Below are 27,283 nucleotides of genomic sequence, written 5' to 3'. Positions count from 1 at the left end.
TCTTACCTGTCGGTGTAGTTTTGCAGCTTGAAGATCTTTCTGGATTCACTACGCTGAGCATTATTACGCGATCTGGTGGTTGGGTCCGGATACGTAGTCTCTTTTCTTTCTTTTTTTTTTTTTTTTGTAGCCCAGGTGGGCGTCGACGTCCCACCATTGGGGCGCCATCTTCGGGTTCTTTTTTCCCTTCCTTTCTCTTTTTTTTTTTTTAACCGTAGGCGTTAAGTACCTTCCTTATATATCCTCTCAGTTTTATCCTGTTATTTCAGTCTTTGTCCTTCCACCCTTTTTTCTCCTGCCTCATCTTCCTGGCGGAGGTGGGTGGGTTCGCTAGTGAATCCAGAAAGATCTTCAAGCTTCAAAACTACACCGACAGGTAAGAAACTATTCGTTTTGCAGTGTGAATCTTTCTGGATTCACTATGCTGTGCATAGATTTTGTAGCGGTTTGTTATCTCTGTTGCGGCTGGGTGGAAGAGGAGCGTTGTTCGTTGAATATATGTTGAAGCACCTTCTGTCCTACTTGTGCTTCCTTGTTCATCTGTATATCCACGCAGTAGTGCTTGGTGAACGTGTGCACTGAAGCCCATGTTGCCGCCAGGCATATGTCTTGAATGGGTGTATTTGCCAGAAAGGCAATTGTTGCTCCCTTCTTCCTTGTGGAGTGGGCCCGTGGCCCCTCGGATAGTTCTGGCCCCACCTGTTTGTGGCAGAATTGTATCGTTAGCGCAATCCATCGTGCGATGGTGCTCTTTGTCACTGGTCTACCCAGGAAGCTCGTTGCGAAGGACACAAAAAACTGTTTGGTTTTCCTGTGTTCTTTTGTCCTCTCGATGTAGTGCATCACCGCCCTTCTAGCGTCTAGAGTGTGCAGTGCCCTTTCTGCGCTTGTTGCTGGGTCCTGAAAGAAACCTGGTATTTTAATTGTTTGATTTAAATGGAATGCTGACACCACCTTTGGCATGAAGTGTGGGTCCGTTCTCATTACGACCCTGTCCTTGTGTATCTGGATGTAGGGCTCTTGCAGCGTTAGCGCTTGCAACTCGCTTACTCTGCGCAGTGAGGTTATTGCCACCAGAAAGGCTGTCTTCATTGTTAGCATTTGGAGGGAGGCCTTGTGCATGGGCTCAAAGGGCGCTTTCATAAGTTCCGTCAGGACTATGTTGAGGTTCCATGCCGGAGGCGGCATCCTCTTTGGTGGCGCTATTCTTTTTGCAAAACCAAAGGAAATGATGGACGGAGTGTTGAACATTGCAAGCACTCACCCCCAGTCAACTGAACTGGGTTTAATCCACCACCGTTCTTTAGCCCACTCCGCCACCCCAGTTCAGACATGGCCATATGCAAATCAGTCTGACCCTGTGCCTCATGGGAACAGTCCAGCTATTCTTTTTGCCCCTTCCAGGAATCTCTTTACTACCCGTGACGTAAAGAAGCTTCCTCCTGTCTCACCTCTTGTGTAAGCTACGATCACCGCTAGGTGTACCCTCAGTGACGATGAGCAAAGTTTCGCCTTTAGAAGGTGTGTGAGGTATCTAAGCACCGTTAATTCCTTTGTCATTTTTCCTTGCAGTTTATTTTTGCTGCACCACATTGTGAACCTTTTCCACTTTTCCCCATAACATTTCCGTGTTGTTGGGTCTCCTTGCCTCCCGCAGCACTCGCATTGTGCTTGGGAGGTAGTTTAAGGTGTGCAAACTATGTCTTCAGGAGCCAAGCTACCAGTCCGAGGCTCTCTGGCTCTGGGTGTAGAACCTCTCCGTTCTGCATGGAGAGCAAGTCCTTTCTTTTTGCGAATTTGTGTGGAGGTCCCTGTGCCAGTTCTACTATTTGTGAGTACCATGTCTGTCTCGCCCACTGTGGTGCCACCAGGATCATGGTCATGTTGCTGGTCTTGCACTTGTTGAGTACCCTGTGTATCAGTGGTATTGGTGGAAAAGCGTATGCAAATGTACTTGACCAACTTACCATAGGGCATTCCCCTGGGATTGTTTTTCTGGTTGTCTGGATGCGAAGTTTCGGCATTTTGCATTCAGGCGTGTTGCAAACAGGTCTATTGTCGGTGTACCCCACCTTTTGAATAGCCTTTGCGTTTCCTGTCCATTGAGCGCCCACTCGTGGGATGCCGAGGTCTGCCTGCTGAGCCAATCGGCTTCCACATTGTCTTTCCCTGGTAGGTGTATCGCCAGCAGGTCTATTTTGAGTGGGATGGCCCATCTCCAAATCTCTTGTGCCAGAGTTGAAAGGGGAAACGATTGTGTTCCTCCCTGCTTGTTGATATAGAACATTGTGGTAGTATTGTCCGTCTGTATCAACACCTTTTGGTTGTATAGCTGCCTCTGGAAGGCCTTCAGGGCTAGCAGTACGGTCTTCAATTCCAGGTAGTTGATGTGTCTGACCGCATCTGCTGGAGTCCACAGACCCCTCACTCTGAGCTTGTTCATGTGCGCTCCCCATCCTATCTGGGATGCGTCTGTGGTAATGGTCACAGTTGGGCTTGGTGGTGTCAAGGGCTTTCCTACAGTTATGTTCTCCCTGTTCCACCATGCTATCTCCTCTTGCACTGCGTGCGTAACAACCACTAGATCCTCCCAACTTCCGTTCGCTTGTGACCATTGTTGTTGCAGCCATTCCTGGAACGGTCTCATGTGAAGCCGTACATTGGGGACTAGGTGAATGCATGACGCCATCATGCCCATGATCTTGCTCGCTGTTCTCACTGTCAGAGCTCGCCCCTTCTGGTAGAGACGCGTCTCCTTCAGCAGGGCTACCGTTCTCCTGTCGCTGGGCATGACTGTTTTGTCTAAGGTGTTGATCTGCGCTCCCAGTAAGATCTTCACCTGTTCTGGTTCCATTGATGACTTTCCCCAGTGTATCAAGAACCCCAGGCGTGTTAGTGTTCTTGTCACCCGCTCTGCATGCTCCTCGCACTTGTCGCAAGTACTTGCTTTGATCAGCCAGTCGTCTAGGTAAGGATACACATGAATCCCTTCTCTCCTTAGGTACGCTGCTACTGCTGCAAGGCATTTTGTGAAAACCCTTGGTGCGGACTTTAGACCGAATACCAGGGTTGTGAATTGGTAATGGTCCTGGTTGATGTTGAACCTTAACAGGTTCTTGGGGCGCCTGTACATCGGGATGTGCAGGTAGGCATCTTTGAGATCCACGGTGGACATGTAGTCTCCGCCTTGTATTTGAGGTAGCACTTCTTGTAGCGATGTCATTTTGAATTTTTGCGTCTTTATGAATTTGTTTAGGAATCGTAGATCCAGGATGGGTCTTAGTGTTTCGTCCACCTTTGGGACCAGGAAGTAGTTTGAGTACACTCCCTTGTTCCTTTCTCTGCATGGCACTGGTTCTATGGCCTCCTTTCGGAGTAGTTGTTGTGCCTCTTCCCTGAGTTGAGCAAGCTCTTGACCAGAGCGTTGTCTTCTCTTTGGTTTCCTGTTTGGAGGCCTTTTCTCCAACTCTATGCAGTATCCGTGCTGTATGACGTTGAGTATCCATTTGTCTGTGGTTATTTTTTGCCATTGTTGAAGGTAAAGTCCCAGTCTTCCGCCCACCGGTGTTGTATGCGCGTAGGCGCTTGTTTCGTGTACCCCCCCTCACTGTGTTCATTTTGCGCTTCACCCCTCAGGGTATACTGGGAGTGAGCGTCTCCTTGCGTGCAAAGTCACTTAGAAGAGGGTTGGTCTCCCCCTCTTCTTTGGCCACGTCCGTTTCCCCTCCCGCGAAAGGACTGGCCTCGAGGTTGGTACTCCCAGTTCTGCTTCTGCTGTCCTTGTTGGCTATGACTGTCACCCTGCTGTCCTTGCTGGAATGCTTGGTGTGACGTTCCCCGCTGGTTACCTCCCCTTCCGTAGGGTCTCCGAGCTGGGGTGCCTCTTCTCATCCCTCTGAATTGCAGGGCCCCCATGGACCTTGCCGTCTCATTTTCCTTCTTCAGTTGGGAGAGCTTCTCGTCCACCGGTGCCCCGAACAGCGTTTCACCGTTGAAAGGGGTGTTCAGTATGTTGTTCTGGACCTCTTGTTTGAATCCAGAAATTCTCAGCCAGGCCTGCCTCCTTTCAGTGATCCCAATGGCCATTAGTCTGCACGAAGTCTCAGCCCCGTCCAATGCAGTCTTAATGCATGAGTTGGCGATATTCTTCCCCTCCTCCACTAGATGTGAAGCCCTTTGTCGGTACTCTTCTGGGAGATGCTTGACTAGTTCCCCCATCTCATCCCAATGCTGGTACTGGTGCCTGTTCAGTAGCGCATTAGAGTTTGCCATGCGCCAGTGCATTGCGGCGTTTCTTTCAACCTTCCTTCCAGTGAGGTCCATCCTTCTGCGCTCCTGATCAGGAGGTGGTCCCGAGGTCGCCGGCACATTGGCTCTTCTCCTGGCCGTGGAAGCAATGATGGAGTCGGCAGTGACCGATCCCTTGATGTAAGGAGGATCCTGCGAGGAGTGCTTGTACTTCTTTTCCGTTCTGGGCGTGATGGACCCTTAAACGCCTCCTTCCCTTGGTTCATCATGCTTTGGCACAGGGGGAGGAACTGGCTCCTCGTCTGGATGGGGAGCAGAGTCTCGAGTAGGAAATCTGCTTTCGGCTTCTCCTCGTCTAATTTCACTCCAAAAGCCGCTGCAGCGCTCTTGACGACCATGTTGTATGCTCCGATGTCGTCTGGCGGCGAAGGCCTCGAAGGATAAGTCTCCACGGGCTCTTCGGAGTCGATGTCCTGCCATTCCAGCTCCTGAGTCGTCGACGGGCCGTAGAACGACTGCTGATCCTCTTCTTCATCTTCTCCCTCATAGTAGGAGCCTTCTTCCTCCTCTTCCGGATCCTTCGACAGCTCTTTGGCGTCAAATTCTTCCTGTTCCTCGATCGACGACCTCAGTCGGTGGGATCGTTGGGATTTGAATTTCTTCATTTTTTCCTCGAACTCCTTCTTCCTCTGAAGGATGCTCTCCATCGCCGCCTCGAGCCTTCTCTTTTTCTTCTCCATTTCGGAGACTTGCTCGGCGTCGTCCGCAGGTCTCTTCGACGGAGCTTGCGTCGACGCGGCCTTGTCTTTAGTCGCCGAGCGCCCCACCTCGTGGGCCTGCTTCGACGAACTCTGTCTTTCGGCGGCCTTCGGCACCTGGGAGTCCTTCTCGAAGGATCCGCTGGGCCTTCTGTCCTTGGAACCACTCGCGGTCGTCGAGCTTTTCGGTGCCGGTGTTCCTTTTGAGGACTTTGACTGTTTTTCGAGAGTCACTTTCAGATTTTCGGGGCCCTTTCGGGGGTTTCGCACTCGATGTGTCTCTTACCTCGTCAAGCGTTTTCTTATCGGTCTCTGCGACCGTGAAGACATCAGGTCCTTCGGCAATGTTGTCCTCATAGTCGGTGGAGAGGCCCAGATCGTACAGCGACGGGGCCTTACCCTTGCCTTCCATGTTGAAGTTGGCTCTCCTCTGTCTAGCTCTCACCCTGAGTGTCTTCGGCGTGAATGCGGAACAGGCGTTGCAGTCCTTGCTCTCGTGGTCGATCGGCAGGCAAAGGTTGCACACCGGATGTTGGTCCATCTGCGCGTACTTGTGGTGGCAGTTCGGGCAGAATTTAAATGGTGTCTTGTCCATTGCGCTCAGAGTCCCTGAATGCGCATTTTCCTATGGGCGTCGAAGAATTTCGAGGATCTCCTCCTTCTTCGCTGTCCCGGCTGTAATTCCTTTCTCTCTGTAGTCTTCTGTAAATTCTCCTTCGATGAAACTCGCGTATTTTCCTTCTTCCTTCGTTTAAAACTCTGGAGATTCTCGATGACGATCCAGACCCAACGGCAGAAAAAAGAATCTGAAGATGGCGCCCCAAAGGTGGGACTTCCACAGGAAGCACGCCCACGTCACGAGAGGTACACCAAATGGGACGTCGACGCCCACCTGGGCTACAAAAAAACAAAAAAAACAAAAACAAAAAAAAAAAAAGAAAAAAAAAAAAAAGAACTACGGATCCGGACCCAACCACCAGATCGCGGAATAATGCACAGCATAGTGAATCCAGAAAGATTCACGCTGCAAAACTTCACATTACGCATTCTCATACGACATGGGCCTTAGTTTTCTGATGCCAGAGCTGAAGTAAATAAATGAATCCATAAAGCTTTTCCACTTCATAACCAAACCCTAATGTCAGAAAAAACAATCTTCAAGCAGTGGTAAAGTGTGGTGCAACCTGGCGTCATCAGAGGGGACACCAATCATTGCAAAAACCCATAGTTGGCACATTGTACAGCAAGTGCATCTGTGACAGACTAAACTGCATAAATATTGTTTGCATATGGGTAACATGATGGGGCATCCAGCACCATACAATGTCAGACTCCTTGAGGAATGCAAATTAGAAAATTGCAATGTCCTGCTCACATGCCCACACTTCATATGCAAACATTGTTTTAAGAAATTAACATTACGTGTCCCTAATGTACAGGCTAATGTGTTATCCAAAGTATCAGCCATGCAAAACGCGTAGTTTAGGCACTGCCTTCTTATACTGCTAAAGCTGACAGATTATGCTAAACCATATTGCAGGGCATGAGCTTGTAATTTTAAACATTATCCTAAATTTAAACAAGCATTTGCAATGCAATAGGTCTCACATTTACGCAAGTTTGAGCTGTTGACATTGAAAATAACAATGCCTTTTATTTTGGTTTTCGTTTTTAAAACATAAATAAAAGGCATTGTCATTTACAATGCCAATAGCTTAAACTTGCGTAAATGCGAGACCTATTGCATTGCAAATGCTTGTTTTATCTAGAGATGCTGTCAATATTCTTTGCAAACCTGACAGTCCGGACTTTATAATTTTTACGGCTTATTAGAAGTTGAGTAATTCTCATATCAGACTATGTAACTAAGCCTTTATGGCATTGCACCCTTATTTCTGTATCACTTGAGATTTTGTAATAAAACACAGTTTTCATTGGCCTACAACTCAGTTAATAAGTGGACCCAGTCAATATGTACTTCGCTGCTAATTTGTTGGGCCTGGTGGCAAAACAGGTGGTGAATTATCGCAAGATCAAGGGTGCCGGAGCCAAGTCGCCGAAGGTGAATTTGGGGTGCAGTAAAATCATGGGGTTCGGCTCCCACATCTGTTCAAGCTAAGATTACAGATCCACTACTTAGTTTTCTAAGTAGGTAACTTGATGCTCAGGGGCAAGGGCACATTTAGCACAACAAACCGTACCCATATACAAACAAACACAAAATATACAAACACAATAAACAGCGGTAAACACAGATAAACAATAACTTGCAGACGGAGAAAATACAATTTGAAAAATACACCCACTTCAAAAAAGCACGTTGTTAAAGATACACCTTACACAGTCGGACCACATCAACCCTTCAACACACGTGCAGCAACCCTCATACGCGGCACTTTGTGTGCTCTTATCCTGTATCACAAAACTAGCTTAGCGCGATATACTCGGAGGACGGAAGGAGTGCAGGCTAACATCACCCTACCCTACTCCAGTGCCTCAGGGGCTAGGGCGGCTGCTTCTTGGCGCGTCTAGGTCGGCGTGAGGCCCGTCACTGCAGTATTCACTATATTGACGGTGTTCAATTGCCGTTCCCTGTGGGGAGATTGCTGCAGGTAAGCACTGGCAGGCAGGAGTTTTAATGCTGCAAATCTAGGCGACTTTGGCAGCAGGGTGGTTTAATCCTCATTGCGCCTGCGCTGTTGGTACCGCCGATGTGCCTGGGACAGTGCCGGTAGTCACCGTGTCAGCTCACAGCCAAACTCCGAGTCTGTGTGAGTTCTGGAGCTGCTCACTGTGTTTGGTGCTGCGTGTTGCTGTGCCAGGCACACGGTGCTGCGCACACAAGCTATCTGGAGCAGTTGCTTTTACTCACTGTGCCGCGGCATGGCTGTCTTGTACTCGCTATGCTAGAGGAGTTGCTGCAAGAGAGCACCGTGCCTGTGCTGGGTGACACGCGGAGTCTGGGAGAGGTCGCTGCTGGTACTCCCTGTGTCTGGAGCAGTATGGCACTGGAACTCACTGTGCACAAGAAGGGCAGTGACGACTGTGCCGCGTGGTACTCAGTCTGGTGTCAGTGTACTGCTGGTACTCACTGTGTACAAAGAAGTATTGTTTGCGAACGGCAGTATTTGTGTTTTGACACAGTTCTCTGCACGAAATGACTGTGTGCAGCGTGGTGTTCGGTGTACCGCTGGTACTCACTGGGCTTGGAAGAGCGCTTTTTGGAACTCACTGTGCACGAGAAGGGTTTTTGTGACGAATGTACATTTAATTATTGTGTAGCATAGTACTCAGAGCCTGAAGTCAGTGTACTGCTGGTACTCACTGTGTACGGAGCAGTATTCTCTATTGAACTTGCAAAATACAGTGAGCACTAAGGCTGCACCAGGTACTCATGCACGTAGAAAATGACACCCCCTGCCTGCCCCTCACTGTGGCAGGGGCAGTGTGCTGCCTGCACTCAGGGTGCGCGCGAAGGGCAGCACTCGCTGTCAGGGGGCACTTCTTTGCATGTAATGACTGTGCATGTGCTGCGTGGTGCTCAGAGTCGGTGGTCAGGGGCAGGCACTGCTGGAACTCACCGTCCACGAGAAGGGCAGCAGTCCCTCTTTTGGAACAATTCCCTGCATGTAATGACTGTGCAGCGCAGTACTCCGAGTCAGCGGTCAGTGTACTGCTGATACTCACTGTCGGCACCAGTATGTTGTCAGAATTCATTGTGCACGAGAGGGGCAGTACCTCGCAGTTTTGGGGTAGTTTGCTGCATGAAATCACCCTGACGCTGCAGCATGGAGGTCAGAGTTCGGGGCCAGGGCACTGCTGGTTCTCACTACATTTGGAGCAGGAAGCTACAGGTTGACTGGTACTCACTGTACTTTCTATTACCAGTACTCAATGAGTCAGGGGCTAGTCCCTCGAAGGGCTACGTAAACCAGTGCACTGCGATTCAATCATCCACTGGCTTACATCTCAACAAATAATCAATACAGAACTGTTCCCACTACCTGCACAAGTGCTGAGGGGAGCAAAGAGTGCCTACAAAATGAATTACTGAAAACCGTGGCTTGAATAAACGGTTCACAACCTCTTTCCTTCTTTCATTTAGTTGCTTCCCTGTAAAATGGATCCAAAACAGAACAAGTCGGCGAGTGGTGCGCGTGCGCCACAGCGAGACATCTGGTTTCAATTATCGCACCCGTGTCTGGGCACGATAATTGAAACCACATGGCGGCCATGCAGGTAACCGACACCAATAGGCCATGGGCGGAGCAACGCGCCCGCCTTTGGCCAATTGCGTGCTTTGTTAAAAAGACGTACGCAAAGGCCAACAGCATGGGGCAAAAGTAAAAGCACATGCACAACGTGTGCGAGCATCTGAAGCGATTTCTGAAAGCCCCTACATGAAGTCTCGCTGCGCACTGCAACGCTAGGTGCGAGACCTAAAAAAGGACACAAGTCACATCAACTTTTGCAAACAAATAGAATGTATGCACCCACACTAGATTGTGTGATTTTAAGCAGATTAACAATGATATATTAGGAGTCACTGAAGAGAATCAACTATTGAAATATACAGTTCAACTTCCAATAAGGAAGGAATGCAGACCACACCAATACTCCTTCAAAGCTATAAATGAACGAGCTTACCTTTGCTGTGGTGTAGTCTACTACTTTCTTTGTGGTTAAATCGCATTTATTCCCTACCAATAATTTGTTAACGTTTTCACTGGCGTAACGATCTATTTCTTGCAGCCACTGTTTTACATTATTAAAGGACTCCTAGAAGGCAAAAGATAAACAATGAATACAGCAAACTCACATCTTCTTGTACCAGGGGAAGAAAGCCTTTTTTTATCAAGTAATATCAAGACATTTATATAAAGGAAGAAAAACCCAACAGCAAAAACATTTGATGGTTCTGAATTCATTCAACTAGCAATGTTCTATTTCAAAACCTCTGAATCCGACACATATTTACCCCTATTTCCACAAACTGGTTGAGTTATAAACCATGTTCTCGTAGTACAACAATAAAAAAAAAAATGTAAGCTCAAGCGCATAAATTACTGACCTCTTTGCAAAACACTTATTCAGAAAACTATACAAGTGTAAAACACAATTCCAGTACATTCATGCACGTCATTTTCAGTAAACGGACAACAAAAAACATGTTTCTGTTAAACTGCACTTTTACCTGATCTGTCACATCATACACTACTATGATGCCATGAGCTCCTCTGTAATAACTGGAAGTGATCGTTCTGAATCTCTCCTGGCCTGCTGTGTCCCACTGTATTGAGAAACATACAAATTGTGATTTCAGCATCACCACAAAATGAATGATCAGCACTTCTGATAAATCTTTTTACACAGCTTAAATGTAAATGTTAATTTTGACTTTTGTTGAATTAGATTACAACCCAATGAGGTGTTTGAAGAAGAAACAAGCCTAAAGGAAGCACCATTAATGTGCAGTACTTGCTAGCACATGCACTAACGCAAAGCTGCATGGTGTTACCGTAACTTACATTTCCAGTTTTTTTTTTCTCCAGAAACATATGGAGCATTGACAAGGTACTGCGGATCCACAGATGATAGTTATAACCAGAAGGAAAGGAAGTTACTAACCTGTAACAATCATTTGAAAACCTGTATTGATGTAGATTCATATGCATTGCACCCTCACATGCTTTGCACCCTCTCGTCATCTACTGATGGGGTGGAACAGTAACACTTGTTAGGTCGAGCCATGCGCTGCTCTGCGAGACTTTATGTAAGGGCTTCAAAAATCTGACCACACGCTTGTGCGTGTGCTTTTGTTACAGGCTATTGGCCTTTACGTGAGTCTTTCTAACAAAGACAGCACGCAATTGGGCAAAGGTGGGTGCATGTCCCGCCTTTGCTCTGCCCACGGCCTAATGCTTGCGGTTACCCGCACGGGCACCATCTGTTTTGAATTATCGTGCCCGTTTACATTCTGTCAAGCCGGAAGTTACGTATTTGATGCGTGCCAGGCAGCTTGTCAAAAAGATGACTAGGCAAGCAACCTGAGGGCTGTGCGGGACAAGCATACAAACTGAAGACATTGCCCACAGTCAGTCACACACAGTGGCGTTTACAGTTGCACCCGAAGAGAGTCCTGCCCTTCGCGCAGTTTCATCCCACTTCTCACAAAAAGCCAAGAACCACCCACTCTGTTTGGACGCTTTCCTTTGTCGATATCGGCTTACCTGCGGCTGCTGCCCGCTTACCAGAGTCCGGCCGCATCCCAAAGAGGCTACGATCCAACCCTTCTGCCGAGCAGGTCGCGTCACAGCCAAGCACGGCGAGTGCACGGAGCTAGACAGAGGACTGGTGGGTTGGATGCAGTCGTCATATTGGACCGTGCCTTTCTTTCCTCCAATTTACAACGATTGTCAATTGCTAAGCCGATCTGATAGGCAGGCATCCTGAAACCGAATTAAGAAGGACGTTTGTGACATGTATATAGTGTTTACATATCTTCGGAAGTGAGCTCGATCAGATGCCTGGTGTACGGCCGTAACCACTTTTCTGCGTAAAATCATATCTGCGAAAAAGGTTTCAAAATGTGTCCATTGATTTGCGTGTTCAAACAAAACCTTAGACCATAGCAACTTCAGCATCGGATAAATGGTGTCATTTTAGCTCTCTTTTGATAACCGTGAGTTATGATGGGGAAGCGAATGGATTCGCCTTCGCAGAGCACAAGTGGCTTCGTCTGGGTAGTAATCTACAGCGACCTCAATTTTCAGACGGGAAGCACAGTGTTAGCACCTGTCAAGGATCGAGGAGCTGTCATAGCAACCGCATCAGCTGTTCGTTTCCTTTGTGTTTAAGCAGTGCATGGGGGTGCATGTCTTTTAAGCTGTCTCCAGGGTGGATTTCTCTTTCTCACTCAGTGTTGCTCTCGGTCACCCATGTGCTTTTGCCTGACCCACTCCCTCTAGAGCTCGTTCGTGTGCTTCTTCACCATTGCTGCCCTGAGTCCGCATGGAAGCACGTTCCTCCTCTCTTCCAGTCAGTGCTTCCCCCCCACCTCTGCCCTCCACGTTGCTACTTTCAAACCCCGTATTGCTTCTGTCCAAACTCCCCCATGTCGCTTCCACGCCACTATCAGCACTTCTATATGTTGCTTCCACACTCCTTCAGACCTTTCATGGTGCTTCCACCTCCTGTTGATTCTGCTACTTTAAAAACAAGCATTGGCATAGCCAATTGGCCTCGCCTTTGGAATCTTATAAGTGTTTAGCCATGCAACAGTTGAGGTTGTTGCACCAAGGATATTGTGCGGGATAAGTAAATACTTATAAGGTCCCAAAAGCGAGACCTATTGGCTATGCCAAGGCTTGTTTTTCTTGAAGCAGCTCCTTCTGTTTGACGTCTTGAAAGAATGTCAAGGAATAGTTAATAAAAGAGGAGCTGGGATGACCAATCGCTCTCATCTGGGCACTACTTCAACCATACTGCATGCAAATTGAGCACATGCCATTAAGGCCATTTTATCTCTAGCAGAGACGTCTGCAGTGTCAACGGCCCAAACGGATGGCCATTTTTATCTTTTAGATGGGACTGGCACCTCACCTACTGGGCTCTTCAGAGGAGAGATTCTAAGGACTTCAGAAAGAATTACTGAGCACTGGATTAATTTAAATGTTATCACCGTGCCATCTGGTAGTCTGGAAATCGGAACTAGCCCCCTATGTAACCCCCTCACTCACGGCCAATAAAATGCACAAGTTAATCTAGTCAACCCATTTGAGAGATTTACCCCTTCGACACTGTCCCTCCTTCCCATATCACCTATGGCAGACTGAGTGCTTAGCCCGTTGCAGGGACTGATTTCCCACATTGAAAGGCCTTCTACTGTTAATAACTTAGTCAGATGCCAAAGACATGACAGCCAGCTCCTTGTGACTGGCTAAAATTAAACACCCTTAACACTTCCTTCTTATTTCTCCATCCCTCATGCACCTTCATCTCCACACCTGTGTGGTCACCTGACCGTGCACACAAATTCAGATTCGTAAGAGTTTCAAATCCAAGCTTCAAACGATGAAACCCTCCACATCTAACAGCACTTCATTCTTTGATGCATGTGCCAGGTGTGTAAGGTAGGTTTTAATAACCCTACCAAATTATGAAGAGAACATGTAAGCAAAAACGCTATACAGCACAATTTGTCTATAACTGACGTCAACTTTTGAATTCCCACCAATTTAGCAGTTTGTAGAAAGCATGTTAAGCTGACAAGGTTGTAGACCACTACAACAGACATCTCAAGCTTATGCTAGGTAGTGTGCATCAAATGTTGGCATTCTAGGCATGCTTTCTGGGAAACGCTTAGGTGAGGGATGTCTTGGGTGTGAGAATCTAACAAAGAAGGGGACACAGGGGTAAGTTTAACGAGGTCCAATGTACATACCCCCTCGAGGCGGTGTACAAAAAGTGGTACAAAGTTACTCTAGGGTCATAAGGAAGAGAAGAGATACTGTCGAGTGTGATGGGGTAAAAATAACCCCACTGGTGGTGCAACGGAAGGGAAGGAAAGGAATTCCCCTTGTCGGAACTAGGGCTCTCACACACCCAGCAAGCTAGGTGTCATGCTTCATCATATGAGCCTGCCCTTCGTCAGGTCGGCGCTGCAATACCAGACGGGCACCCAAACCGGGGCTCTTTGTCGGGGATCTTTTGTTCCTGCAGGTGGGTGCAGTGAGGGTGAGAGGCCTAGTATGTGTAGATGTGAATGAAGGTGGAGTGAATCTAAAAACAGGTCAGTTAGTCCTAACAATCCATTTATTATGAAGGTAAACTACCTGGTTAATACTTCTATACCCTTCCCAAAATACATAAGGGTACTACCCCGGTTCCTGGTCGCCCTATTGTTTCTGGTATTGGCTCGATATTAGAACCACTCTAAGTTTTGCGACCATTTTTTGCAACCAATGGTGTGAGACACTCCCTCCTTTGTTAGAGACACCACTGACATCCTTAGAATCATCGAAGACACCCAACATGGGCGAGATGGACCTCCTTGTCAATCTTGACGTGGATGCTCTCTATACAAATATCCCCCAGGAGAGCCACCTTGTCAGTTATTGAAACTGTGGGGTCTACCAAAGGTAGACCCCACAGAGGACTCTGTGGGGTCTACCTTTGGTGACTGGACACTATACTTGTGGGTCCTGTATAGTTTGCCCACTTACCACCACATCCAAAGACGGAATATGCTACTTACCAGTATGCATCTGTTCTTGGCATGTAGAGCTGCAGATCTACACACTTTTGCATAGATCGCCATCTGGTGTTGGGCCCGGATGTTTGCAGTTTGTTTTTCCTCTTGGAAAGTCTTTGGAAGTCACAAGGTCGGTGACTCCTCCCTTGGTTCGTATTGCGCATGGGCTTCGGCTCCATTCTCAGATTGTTTTTCACCAACAGGGAAATATGGAGCGTAGTAATCACAGTGAAGAAACCCATGTGTGTTGTATCTAAATAAGATAGACTGGAACAGATACAGATAGCCGGGGAGGCGGGTGGGTGTGTGTAGATCTGCAGCTCTACATGCCAAGAACAGATGCATACTGGTAAGTAGCATATTCCGTTCGAGGCATATGAGCTGCAGATTACACACTTTTGCATAGACTATATAGCAGTTCCCTACCATAGCGGCGACCACCTGTATCTGTTGCAGTGGTTTGAAATAGTATTTTCAGTACAGCCTGGCTGGCCCACACTAGCTTGTTGCTTGGTTTGCACATCTACACAGTAATGTTTAGTGAAAGTGTGCAGTGTTGACCATGTAGCTGCTTTGCAGATATCATCTAATGGGATGTTCCCTAGAAAAGCCATAGAAGCCCCTATCTTTCTTGTAGAGTGGGCTTTAGGGGGAACAGATAGCGTGCGTTTTGCTTTGTGATAGCAAATCTGTATGCATTTTACAATCCACCTAGCTATCCCTGATTTAGAGATGGGGTTGCCTTTATGAGGTGGAGAGAAAGAGACAAACAGTTGCTTTGTCTTTCTGAAAGTTTGTGTTCTCTGGATGTAGTAAAGTAAGGCCCTTTTAACATCGTGTGTGTAGAGCCCTTTCTGCAACGGTTTGAGGTTGCGAGAAAAAAAACGGTAATTCTACCGATTGGTTTAGATGAAAGGGTGAGATGACTTTGGGTAGGAATTTTGGGTTGGTACGGAGAACAACCTTGTTCGGGTGCATTTGGAGAAAAGGTTCTTGTATAGGAAGTGCTTGTATTTCACTGACCCTTCTAAGGGAGGTGATGGCTACCAGGAAAGCTGTTTTCCATGTGAGGAATTGCAGTTCGCATTTATGCAAGGGTTCAAAAGGCGGTCCCATTAGCCTTGTGAGCACTATATTTAAGTTCCACACAGGTGAGGGTGGCACTCTGGGGGGAATTATGCGTTTTAGGCCTTCCATAAAGGCTTTGATGGCAGGCACTTTGAAAAGTGATAGGTGCTGTCTGTTTTGTAAGTAAGCAGCAATTGCTGCGAGGTGTAGCCAAATAGATGTATATGCTAGGTTACATCTTTATAGATTTAGTAAGTAGCATATGATGTGCTGTATGGATGCGTCTAGAGGGTTCATTGTGTTATGGCAGTAAACAACAAATCTTTTCCACTTGGCAGCGTAGCAGGCTCTAGTGGTAGGGCGTCTAGCTTCTCTGATAACGTTCATACAGTCGGGGGAAGGTTAAGGTATCCGAATTCTATGATCTCAGGAGCCAGATCGCAAGGTTGAGCTGAGCTGGGTCCGGGTGCCTGATCTCTCCATGGCTCTGGGTTAGGAGGCATGGTGAGAGGTGTAGCTTTTGGTGTGGTACTACCGAGAGTTCCAGCAGTGTGGTGTACCACAGTTGTCTGGCCCATGTTGGAGCTACTAGGATCAGCGTGAGGGAATGCTGTTGTAGCTTTCCCACTAATTCCATTAGTGGTGTGAGAGGTGGAAAGTCGTATGCAAATTTGCCTGACTAGTTCACCCATATCGCATTGCCTTTGGACAATGGGTGTGGGTATCTGGCGGCGAAGCTTGGGCATTTTTTGTTTTCGTGGGTGGCGAATAGGTCTATTTGTGGATGCCCCCACATTTGAAAGAACGGGTGAAGAACTTGCGGGTGAAGTTCCCACTCGTGGATCTGCTGCGTTTGTCTGCTGAGCAGATCTGCCATGGTGTTCTGGACTCCTGGGACATGTTGGGCTAGGAGAAAGATTTTGTGTGGAATTGCCCATCTCCATATGCTCTGTGCTAGTTGAGAGAGCTGTGGAGAGTGTGTGCCGCCTTGTTTTTGGATGTAGTACATGGCGGTCATGTTGTCCGTGCGGATAAGGACTGCCTTGCCTAGAATCTGTGTGTGAAAGGATTTTAGGGCTAGAAAGATTGCCAGTAACTCCAGATGATTGATGTGGAGTAACTTTTGTTGCGGCGTCCATGTGCCCTGCACTGTGAGGTGTAGAAGATGAGCTCCCCAGCCGGAGAGCGATTCGTCTGTTGTCAGGATTATTTGTGGAACCGGGTCCAGGAACGGTCGACCTCTGGAAAGATGTGTGGTGTTCCACCACTGCAGAGAGCGATGGGTGCGACCGTCTACCAACACCAGATCTGTCAGTTGCCCCTGGGCCTGGTTCCATTGGCGCGCTAAGCACTCTTGGAGTGGACGCATCTGGAGTCTTGCATGAGGTACTATAAAAATGCAAGAGGACATCATCCCTATCAGTTACATAAACACTCTTGCTTGGAGGGAGTGTTGAAGTATGAATTTTTGACGCAAAGCTTGAATGCTTGCGATCCTTGCCTGATTGGGGCAGGCAATGGCTTTTGAGGTGTATATGGTGGCACCGAGGTATTGCTTTATGTGGAATGGTGTTAACTGGGACTTGGTGGTTCACCGTGAAGCCTAGTTGGTGCAGTAGCTGGATTGTAATGGCGGTGTGGTGTACACATTGGTTGTAAGACGCGGCTTTTATGAGCCAGTCTTCCAGATACGGGAAGACATGAATGTGCTGTCTTCTGAGGTGTGCCGCCACTACCGCTAGGCACTTGGTAAATACACGTGGTGCTGTTGTGACCCCGAATGGGAGCATCTTGCACTGGTAGTGTTGCCCGTCCACTACGAATCTGAGGTACTTTCTATGGGCATGATGTACCGGAATGTGAAAGTACGCGTCTCTCAAGTCCAGTGTGGTGAGAAAGTCGTTCTGGGAGAGGAGCGGAAGTACCCGCTGAAGTGTTACCATGTGAAAATGGTCTGAATGTATGTACGTGTTTAGAGGCCGGAGATCTAAGATAGGTCGTAGAGTCTCGTCTCTTTTTGGTATCAGAAAATATAGGGAGTAGACTCCTACATTTTGCTGATGGTGGGGGACCTGTTCTATTGCGTGTTTTTGTAGAAGGGAGATCACCTCCTGCTTTAGTAACGTGGAATGTTCCTGTGACACTGGGCGTTGCCTGGGTGGAATGTTGGGGGGGTAGATGTGAGTTCCAGGCAGTACCCTGAACGAATAATTTGGGTCACCCACTTGCCTGATGTGATGGACTCCCAGACGTGAAGGAAATTTTGTAGTCTGCCCCCGACCGGAGTGGGATGGTCTGGGGGAGCAGGGGAAAGTCATTGGGTAGGCGGTGTGGCAGAGCGGGCAGTACTTGTTTTGCCTCTGCCTTTGTCATTTCCTCTATATCCGGCCCTTTGATAACCTTTTGTAAAGGTGAACTGAGGAGGGGATTTGTAAGATGTGGCCGCGGTATCTGAGGAGTAGCCTCTGCCCGTGCCACGAAAGGAAGAGCGGCGAAAGGAGCGTGTGACTGTAGGGCTCCCATAGATTTCGCCGTATCTGTATCTTTTTTCATCCTCGAGGGCCTCATCTATTTTTGGGCCGAATAAATGTTCCTAATCAAACGAGTGGTTTAATATAGAGGCTTGTACCTCCGGTTTAAAGCTGGACACTCTCAGCCAAGCGTGCCGACGGAGTAGGACGCTGGTGTTAATGGCCCTGGAAGCCGTGTCTGCTGCGTCTAAGGCACAGCGTATAGAGGTATTGGTTATGGTTTTACCCTCTTGGATTAGTTCATTGGCCCAGTTTTTATATTTTTCTGGGAGATGGTGCATGATGGTTTCTAGCTCATCAAAATGCGCCCTGTCGTATCTGGCCAATAGCGCTTGAGTGTTGGCGATACGCCACATGTTAGCTGCCTGTGACGCAGTGCGTTTTCCTGGTGCGTCCAGGAGCTTTGATTCCTTGTCAGATGGTGGTGCTTCGCCTGACGCCTGGGAATTTGATCTCTTTCTTGCGGTGGATACCACTAGGGAATCCAGTGGCGCTGGCCCTTTGGTGGCAGAGTGGGTTAAAGAACGGTGATGGATTAAACCCAGATCAGTTGACTGGGGGTGAGTGCTTGAAATGTTCAACACTCCATCCATCATTCCCTTTGGTTTTGCTTTGTTCGCTTTAAGTTGGCAGTGTATGCTCAGACGTGAGTCCCTTGCTCACTTTGCCACTGGATTCAAGCAAGCCTGGCTGAAGACGGCTGAAATGCCAGAAAACGGTCCTAGGAAGCTTGTTTCCGGTCCAGGGAAGACATGGCTTGGCAGTTCGGGCTGGACTGTTCCCATGAGGCACAGGGTCAGACTGATTTGCATATGGCCATGTCTGAACTGGGGTGGCAGAGTGGGTTAAAGAACGGTGATGGATTAAACCCAGATCAGTTGACTGGGGGTGAGTGCTTGAAATGTTCAACACTCCGTCCACCATTCCCTTTGGTTTGGCCCTTTGATGTAGGCAGGGTCTGTAGGAACAGCTTTGTACTTTTTTTCTATACGCGGGTTTAGAACCCTAGCCCTGACTGGGTCTTTAAAAACCTCTGGCGCATGTTTTATTACCCCTTTGAGCATAGGTAATATAGCAGTAGACCTATGCGCTGTATCAAAGGTATCTAGAAGGAAAGCTTCCTCTACTGGGTCAGTGTGTAGCTCTACCCCGTGATAATGTGCCGCCCTCTGAAGTAGGTGGTGAAAACCTAGTGAGTCTTCTGGTGGTGATGGCCTGGATGGATATAGGTCATCTTGTGGGACATCTGGAATGTCTGGATTATTATAATCATACCAGGCGTCTGGGGATCCTGTAGGGGTGGGGTCTTGTGGCACATCTGCTGGGTCGTAGAATGGGTCCCCCTGATCATCATGGTCTGGAGACGGGGTCGGAGAGCGATGAGGCCGGGGTGGAGAAGGTGGAGGGGAGAGGGTGGAGGAGGCGGGGAGGCACTCTGAAAGGGGAGGTAGCACAGTCCTTCCTCTTTGGAGGTGGAGGTGGAGCTGGTCTGTCCAAAAGTCTCTTTTTGGAAGAAAGTGCCAAATGTCCAGTTTTTGGATCCTTGGTAAGTGTCTTTTGTAAAGGATCCAGTGTAAAAAGTTCTTGCGACACTGGTTGTTCGGTCGGCGCCGAAGTTTTCGGGGCCGATGGCTTCTTTGGCTTGTCTGTGCCGTGCTTTTTAGGGACCTCCGATTTTTTGTTCGGTGCCAATACAGGCCTCGGCGCGGGAGTGTCGGTGCCGAGGGCCTTATGATGTTTGGCCGGCACCGAGAGGCTAGGTTTCGACACCGAGGGCTTTGGTGTGGAGCTCGGTGTCGAGGTAGAGGCCGATCTTTTCTTCGGTGCCGAAGGGTGTTTTTCGGCACCGCTGGCAGGCTGGCTCGAGCCCGAGCCGGCGGAAGGCTTGCTTGGCTTCGTTACCGGGCACGAATGTGGGTGTTCGAAGCAATGTCTTTGGTCTTGCCTCGGCCCGAAGGTGAAGGCGTGACCGAAGCCTTTTTGGGTGTCGGCGCGGGTGTGGGAGGGGGTATTTTACCCACGACCCTCTGCGCCGGGGTGATATCCTCCACATCCGAGTCGTCGGCTTCGGAAGCACTGACGAGGTCCTCTTCGGTGTGCTGGTGTCCCGGAGCTTCGACGTCGTCCCCGAAGAAGTCTACTGGAACGGAGGTCGAGGATGCGCCATTTTTCTTCTGGCCCTTCGATCTCGAATAGTCTTTTTAGACCTAAAAGACTTGCAGGCGGGACAGTCTCGAGCCTTGTGTTCAGGGGAGAGGCAGAGGTTGTACACCTCATCAAGATCGGTGTGGGGGAATTTGGACCCACATCGAGGGCACTTCTTGAATGGAGTTCTTTCCATCAGCCGGGACCGGAGCCTGGAGAGGCCCGAAGGCCGCCGAAGACTCGAATCGAAAGTGGTTCGAAGAAGGAGATTGGTATCTAAACAATACCGCGGAAAGCGAGGATTTGCTTCGATCGTCGAACTGGAATGTTCGGAGCCGGAGCACGAAGAATTACATCCGATCCCGATGGAGGAAAAAAAAAATCTGAGGATGGAGCCGAAGCCCATGCACCAAGGAAAGAGTCACCGACCTCGTGACCTCCAAAGACTTTCCAAGAGGAAAAACAAACTGCAAACATCCGGGCCCAACACCAGATGGCGATCTATGCAAAAGTGTGTAATCTGCAGCTCATATGCCTCGAACATCTCTTTACAGACCAATTTCAAATGGATTCTGACTAAGCATACCAATTGCAACACCAAACAATGTATATACATGATCACCTGCCCTTGCGGCTTGATATATATAGGGATGACCATGCACACATAAGACCAGGATAACTGAACACAGGAGTAATAGTCGGTGCCAAAGGGTTACCACTAAGCTATATACACACTTCAGGGATGCACAACACTCCCCAGACTCATTACGTTGGATTGTGCTGGAGGCCCACCCACAGATTTCCAAAGGCGCACTGTTCAGGATTGAACATAGATGGGTACTCAGACTTTCCACACATACAGCTGGGCTTAACAACGACATACCATAGGGTGCACTCATATAGACTGTAACTGTGATTTCAACTATTTAGTCAAGCCATAAATCAAGGCATGCACCTATTAGTGGCCTATACACTAATGTGTCATTTAACCCCATCTCCTAACAGCCCCTGTACCGACTTTACCCTTCTTCTAGACACCACACACATGAGATCTGTGGGCTAGACTAGTCCTCTGTGTTTACACTTCTGTATATACACACTGACTAACACATTACGATCTCCATTGCAACCCCATGACTGACAACCCTATGACTTATGGTTGCAAACGAGATAAATTCCACACTGCCTTACCATCTTTTAGTTGCCTTCATGTCAATAACACTCGAGGAACACAGTGCAGGAAATACAAGTCCTCGCTGTACACAGTTCTCAAAGCGTAATATGGCCAGCAGATCAAGATCGCTTTATATCCTCACTTCGGATTGACGCGCCCTAATACACAATTCACCCCGCACATCGCATCCCATTAGCGGATGTGGAACACATTGTAGGCTACATTTCCATCATATTGTGTGTGTGTGTGTGTATATATATATTATATATATATATACATATACACACACACACACACACTTGTGGAATCTGCTTCTAGACCCCCTATAAAATGGCCGCTGCACAAATTATGATTATATAACGATTCACTAGTAGCACCCGTAGTCACGGCAGAGTTAATGTCTCCGTGTGCCCCCCCCCCACGTCATCTCGCTAGTGTGTTTTTATTCGCTGTCCGCCGGTAACCATTTACCATCCTGTTTCTGGCGGCAGGTTAGGTCTGTGGCTCTACGCGTTCATCAACGCTGGTGAGTACTCTTCCACTCCCCATTTCAGATATGGAGGCTTCACTGGATTACTGTTGAAGGTGAGTGCTCAATGTAAGGAATGGCTTGATCGGATTTCTTGGGTTTGTGCCGATCACGTGTGGTACCTTAATCCCATGGTTCTCGTTGGGACTTCTAGCGGCCTCCTGTTCATTTGACGCATCGGTGTCTATTGGTTCCTCAATGATACCGCCTGTGCGCCGTTTCATTACGGGTTGCCCAATTCAAGTCCCAGGGTTATCTCGGCCAAATGGTTAGCCCACCATGGTTTGGTCACCAGGTCTGTGACCCATACTTCTAACCTTACACTTCTTAATAGGTCCAGTGACCCCTCAATAAATGGTTTTAACTTCTCCCTGCTTTACCTAGCGCCCCTTTATGTTTTCAGGACCCAATTGGAATTCATTTTACCCGCCGGCAACTGTTGCAAGCAAATACTTGACAACAGTGTAGGTGAGTTTCATTCTCGTCCGTACTGGTCTTGGTTTTAATGACAATTAAAGTCTCCAGAATACGATATTGGTAATCTTTGCATATAACTTACTGACATACAGTAGGATATGGTGTTTTTATCGTGTTTCTTCTTCGTTCAGACATGCTCTCTGGGACATTTTCTCATTGAAGATTGTATTACTATAGATTAGTCTATATACTGTGTGAGTGCAACTGAATTGCATTGTTTATATTTGTTTCTTATTTTTTATCATTACAGGTTATCAACCAGACATAGTGGTATGTAGATTTTTCACTTATCCACTCAGTGTAGATAGCAAATTTTATCGATCCTGAAGAAGTGCCCAGATCTCTACGACATTCAAGGCACGAAACATGTCGATCACTCTAGAGCAGAGTATACACAGCTAGATACATTACTCCTAGTCTCATTACCCCTCTCATCCCCTTTTTAACAAGGTAGTTTACCTTCATAATAAATGGATTGTTAGGACTAACTGACCTGTTTTAGATTCACTCCACCTTCATTCACATCTACACATACTAGGCCTCTCACCCCCACTGCACCCACCAGCAGAAACAAAAGATCCCCGACAAAGAGCCCCAGTTTGGGTGCCCGTCAGGTATTGCAGCGCCGATCTGATGAGGGGCAGGCTCATATGATGAAGCATGACACCTAGCTTGCTGGGTGTGTGAGAGCCCTAGTTCCGACAAGGGGAATTCCCTCCCCCCCCCCGTCTCTCCCGTTGCACCACCAGTGGGGATATTTTTACCCCATCACACTCAACAGTATCTCTTCTTCTCTTCCTTATGACCCTAGAGGAACTTTGTACCACTTTTTGTACACAATCTTGGGTGTGAGCATATGTGGAATGTTGGGGATGTAGGGTCGCGGGTCAGCTGGGAGCAGTCAATGGTGCGCCCAGTTCATTATTTTTGCCAGTCTAATCTACGTACATCTTAACTTTGCAATACATTATTAAGACTGATGTGCATCTGTCGCATTCTTCAATCTACCCTACCTGCACCTAAAGCCATTTTTCAAGATGCAGGTCATTGTAGGTTGCGGGTGCAATGACAAAGGAGAAATACAGAGTGGAGAATGTTACTAGTTACCTGAAGATCCTACAAAACAGATCCGGTTTAAACAATTTCTTAACTTTTTCAATAGTCTGCCTTTTTTCCTTACTTTCAATGGCAGTTTGTTCCATACATAATCTCTCCAAAACCAATCTTCAGCCTTATTTAAACTTTAGTGTGAAGAACAACATCATTGTGAAAAAGCAGACTTGCTATCTCTGGTGAGAGTTATGGCAGTAAGAAGAGGATTCTCTTAGTCAGCTCTTTGAGCAAGTGCATTATGAAGTGGACTCTCATGGATAGTGTCAATACATGCAGTCTAGTCATTTCAAGAGTTCTCCTGTAGAGCCCATAGATTGCACCTTTCGGCAAGGCTGAACATTCTTCTCGTATATGTAAGAGTCAGCATACAAAGAATTATCAAACAAGCATGGGTAGGTTTAGGGCCCCACAAAGATTACATGGTATGCTGCTATAAAAGGCGCAAATGTTTGCTGACTTGGGTCTCTTAATAAAGAGCTTGATGAAAGCAAAACCACATGTCCCTGGTGACAACCACAGGAGAATCTGGTACCTAGAGTGGTAGTGGCATTGAAACAACTCCCCCCTCCAATCCTAGCATGAGTTTTTATCCCAGTTAAGCTTTCCACCTTGGTCTACATTTGATTATCTTCTGAATACATATGAAAATCCAGGTGATATCCTATCACTATCCACTTATCAGACTTCATGCATCTTAAACAACAGTGAATAGGGTGTGGATATGTGCACAATACCATAACTAACGTAAACACTACATAGAAGGACCCAGAATGACTTGTTGAGAAAGCCTCCCTGAAACATCTCCAGTGATATGGTAAGTTGAAAGTAATTTGATCACAACGGACCACACTAGCCAACTGTGAAAAGAGATTTTCTGAGGCCCTCATAGAGTGTATGGCAGACCAACATGACTTTAAATGGACCTTTTCCATTTCTGTTCCTTCACTCGAAACTTCTTAATGCTCAAATTTCAGTGCAATCTAGAGAAGAAAAAAACCTATAACATTCTGCTCCTCTTTGGAGTCAGGAAAATTCCACTGAAGTAAAATTCTTACTTTGAAAACCTACATTTGCCGAATTCTTGAATGCCTTCCCATTCACTGAATTTTTTTTTTTTTCTTTTCTATTGTTCCTTCCACGTCTTGGCTGTGTTTTGAATAGGTGTTCAAAGGTGAGAAGCAAGGCATTATCATTCAGACATTACATTTCTCAGTGCTACTTTGTTGCAGCATTTCTTAAAACCTCCTGATCTGGCTCTCAAAACAGGAAACATTAGCCTGCCCAATTGCCTTCACTATCTCCGACCTGGCCAGAGTAAGTTTTAGTTAAATTAAAAGAGGGATATTCATAAACGATTATGGCAAAATATAACTGCTTAGTGGAAAAAGTCGTTGCCTGTTGAAGGTAGATGCACCAGATTATAGATGCCATCTTCCACATGATAGAAGATATTACGGTCTTCAGCATCATGGACTGCCATGGATACCTTAAAACTACAAAAACAATCAATCAAATGGCTCTTTGCATGAAACAATAGGTCTAGCATAACTCCTCAATGCTAATAATTTGTGTTGTTCGTACGAGCAGAAGTCTTGCGATATACGGAATTAGCCTTAATGACTTCAGGGACTGATTTTAAAATGTTTAAGCCAACAAGCAATATAGCAAGTAAGACCTTATAACTACTATGAATTTTTAAAAATGGAAGCCGTGAGACAAACAGAGCCCTCTCAGCAAAGCTTGAAAGTTTTCCCTTCATATGGTGATAAGTCTAGGAAAATCAGACCACACAGGTTATTACTACAAACTGATCCTGCACCCGAGAAATGTACTTCTATTCTGTAACTTGCATAATGCAACTTGTTATAGTAATAACGTAACAAGGTAACACATTCATTCAGCTTCTCACAGTGCATATATCTATCAATGACGCGAGTCTTGATTGTAGTTTTGTTTTAGTTCGTCCTTTATTGTATATCAATTATACTCTTTTTATTAAAAATCACCATACAATTGCTTTGCCAACGCGTTTCATCCCTCTTGGGACTTCTTCAGGGCTTATCAACGTGCTGTCTCAGTTGTTAACGATAAGTATGGCGCCAGGCCAATCTTAACAGCAACGCAGGTAAAACACTGTATATCTTTTCATTCCATTGCAATCGTCAAGCCAAAATATCCACAATAATATTAAATATCCAAAATAATGGAGAAATAGTAAAATGGAACGTGGTTCGTTTTTGAATGTCTCCGTGCGGCCAGTAAGTATTTAAAGTATGGGCTTCACTCTATGTCCAAAGGATTCAAATTTCTCTCTAATATCAATAATGCAATGTTGCCTTCTCCATACACGTGCCGCACAACAGTTTATCCACAGTATAGGAAGCAGGTTATTCCCACTTAAAGTTTCCAAAGGGGAAAGAATGCATGGACCACATGTACATTAAATTGTGATTGATTAAATGTACTAAAGACTAACTGTGTTAGAATAATCAAACTCTGAAGAAATTACACACTGTGAAGCCAACATTTTCATTTGAGGTGCTAGCATTTTACAGTTCATAGCCTACCAGCCTATTTTGGAATATTTGAATTGTTCAAGAATTAGGAAGTTTTAGTCTCCGACTTCAGGAGTCAAAAACCAAGCTTAAGGTCTTCAGATTAAGCAGCAGAATTATGCCATTCATCCTGAACAAAAGATTCACCATTAAGTATATTTCAAGACAAAACACAATAGCTAAATACATTTCCTGAATGAAAGTTACTTTGCCATGTGAGAGCTATGAAGATAACGGTTGGGTTGGGTGGTCTCATGAGATTTTGAGGGGTCAACTGGAAGTGGTGGTGGTGTTTTAGACTGATCCATCAAAAGGCATTCCCCGTCATGTCTAGTTGTAGATACCCTAACCCAAAGGCACTTTCAACGTTTTGTCTTGGTTCAAAGAGTTTTGAAAGATTGCCCCAGCACATAAAAATTTGCCCACTGGGTGCTCCCATTGTTTGTATCCTTGCAAAGTGTATAAGCGGTTAAATGGTTATACATTTAGTCTCCATTTTCATGTTCTTCATGCAGTGAACACACATTCCATTGTACTGCCTGGTGCTATAGAAAACATGACTCAAGTTCCTTCTTTAGCAAATTATTTGCATTGTACAGCCATAATGCAAATGAATGAATCTGTTTTAGAATAGCACCATTGCCAGCCTCAGGTCCAGGTTGTATTCGGATATCTGCACCACATTCCACTTTCACTATATGGTTGTGTGCTTTTCACCCTGGGGCATAAGCAATTGCTAGAATGGCTACCTGCGGAAATGAGTCCTTGATTCTCTTGCTGCTTACAAGAATGCACCAAGTTTCACGAAGGTGCAGTGTGCGATACCTACTGCCTTTTTTATTCTCAGAAATTACAGCTATTCATTGGTCAATGTATCAATTCGTCTATCAGGCACATTCACAATCCTCTTACATCAGCTAGTCACAAACTGATTTTTCAGTTAGATTTACTTTGTTGATTTATAAACTAATGCAACTTGAACCAATATTTAACAAAGACGTCAAATGTGAAATCTGTGACATACTCACAGAGGGGTTCAAAATGTAACTCAAAGATTATACAGGCATAGTACCTTTTCAACCAGCCGTCTAGTTGTGGATACATGAATATGGTACCATGTTCACAGAGGTGGTAATACCACAAAGAGTTTGTTTGGACACACTGGAGCCAGCATGTTAACAAGATGTAAGTGCAATATTTTTAGTCCTTCTCACTCTCATAATCCTGTAAAAGTAGGCTGCCTGAAATTGCTTGGATGCATACTTTTAGGCTGCTTTATGACTATTGCAATCCTGAGTTCATCCCCTCCTTTAGAGAAAGAATTAGGTTACGTAGTTTGAACAGTGAAGAGTTCTAAGTACCCTGTGCAAGTATAATGATCAACAATGGGACAGTTTGAAGTACAGGGAACCTACCCTTGATTACGTTAATG

The 27,283-nt window shown here is 46.5% G+C and overlaps 1 protein-coding gene across 1 annotated transcript in view; it reads right to left on the bottom strand.

The window, feature by feature from the left end:
• Positions 1 to 27,283, bottom strand: part of RAB1A (RAB1A, member RAS oncogene family) — a 162,282-nt gene that overhangs the window by 26,570 nt on the left and 108,429 nt on the right. The window contains exons 4-5 of the mRNA XM_085612521.1: positions 10,201 to 10,296; positions 9,654 to 9,785 (exon numbers count right to left, since the gene is read on the bottom strand). Coding sequence (XP_085468647.1) covers positions 9,654 to 9,785; positions 10,201 to 10,296 — 228 coding nt within the window. The remainder of the gene's footprint in view (positions 1 to 9,653; positions 9,786 to 10,200; positions 10,297 to 27,283) is intronic.

The sequence above is a fragment of the Triturus cristatus genome, chromosome 6 (genome assembly GCF_964204655.1).
Source record: "Triturus cristatus chromosome 6, aTriCri1.1, whole genome shotgun sequence".
Classification (NCBI taxonomy): Eukaryota; Metazoa; Chordata; class Amphibia; order Caudata; family Salamandridae; genus Triturus; species Triturus cristatus.
This window is presented reverse-complemented; position numbering and strand designations above follow the sequence as displayed.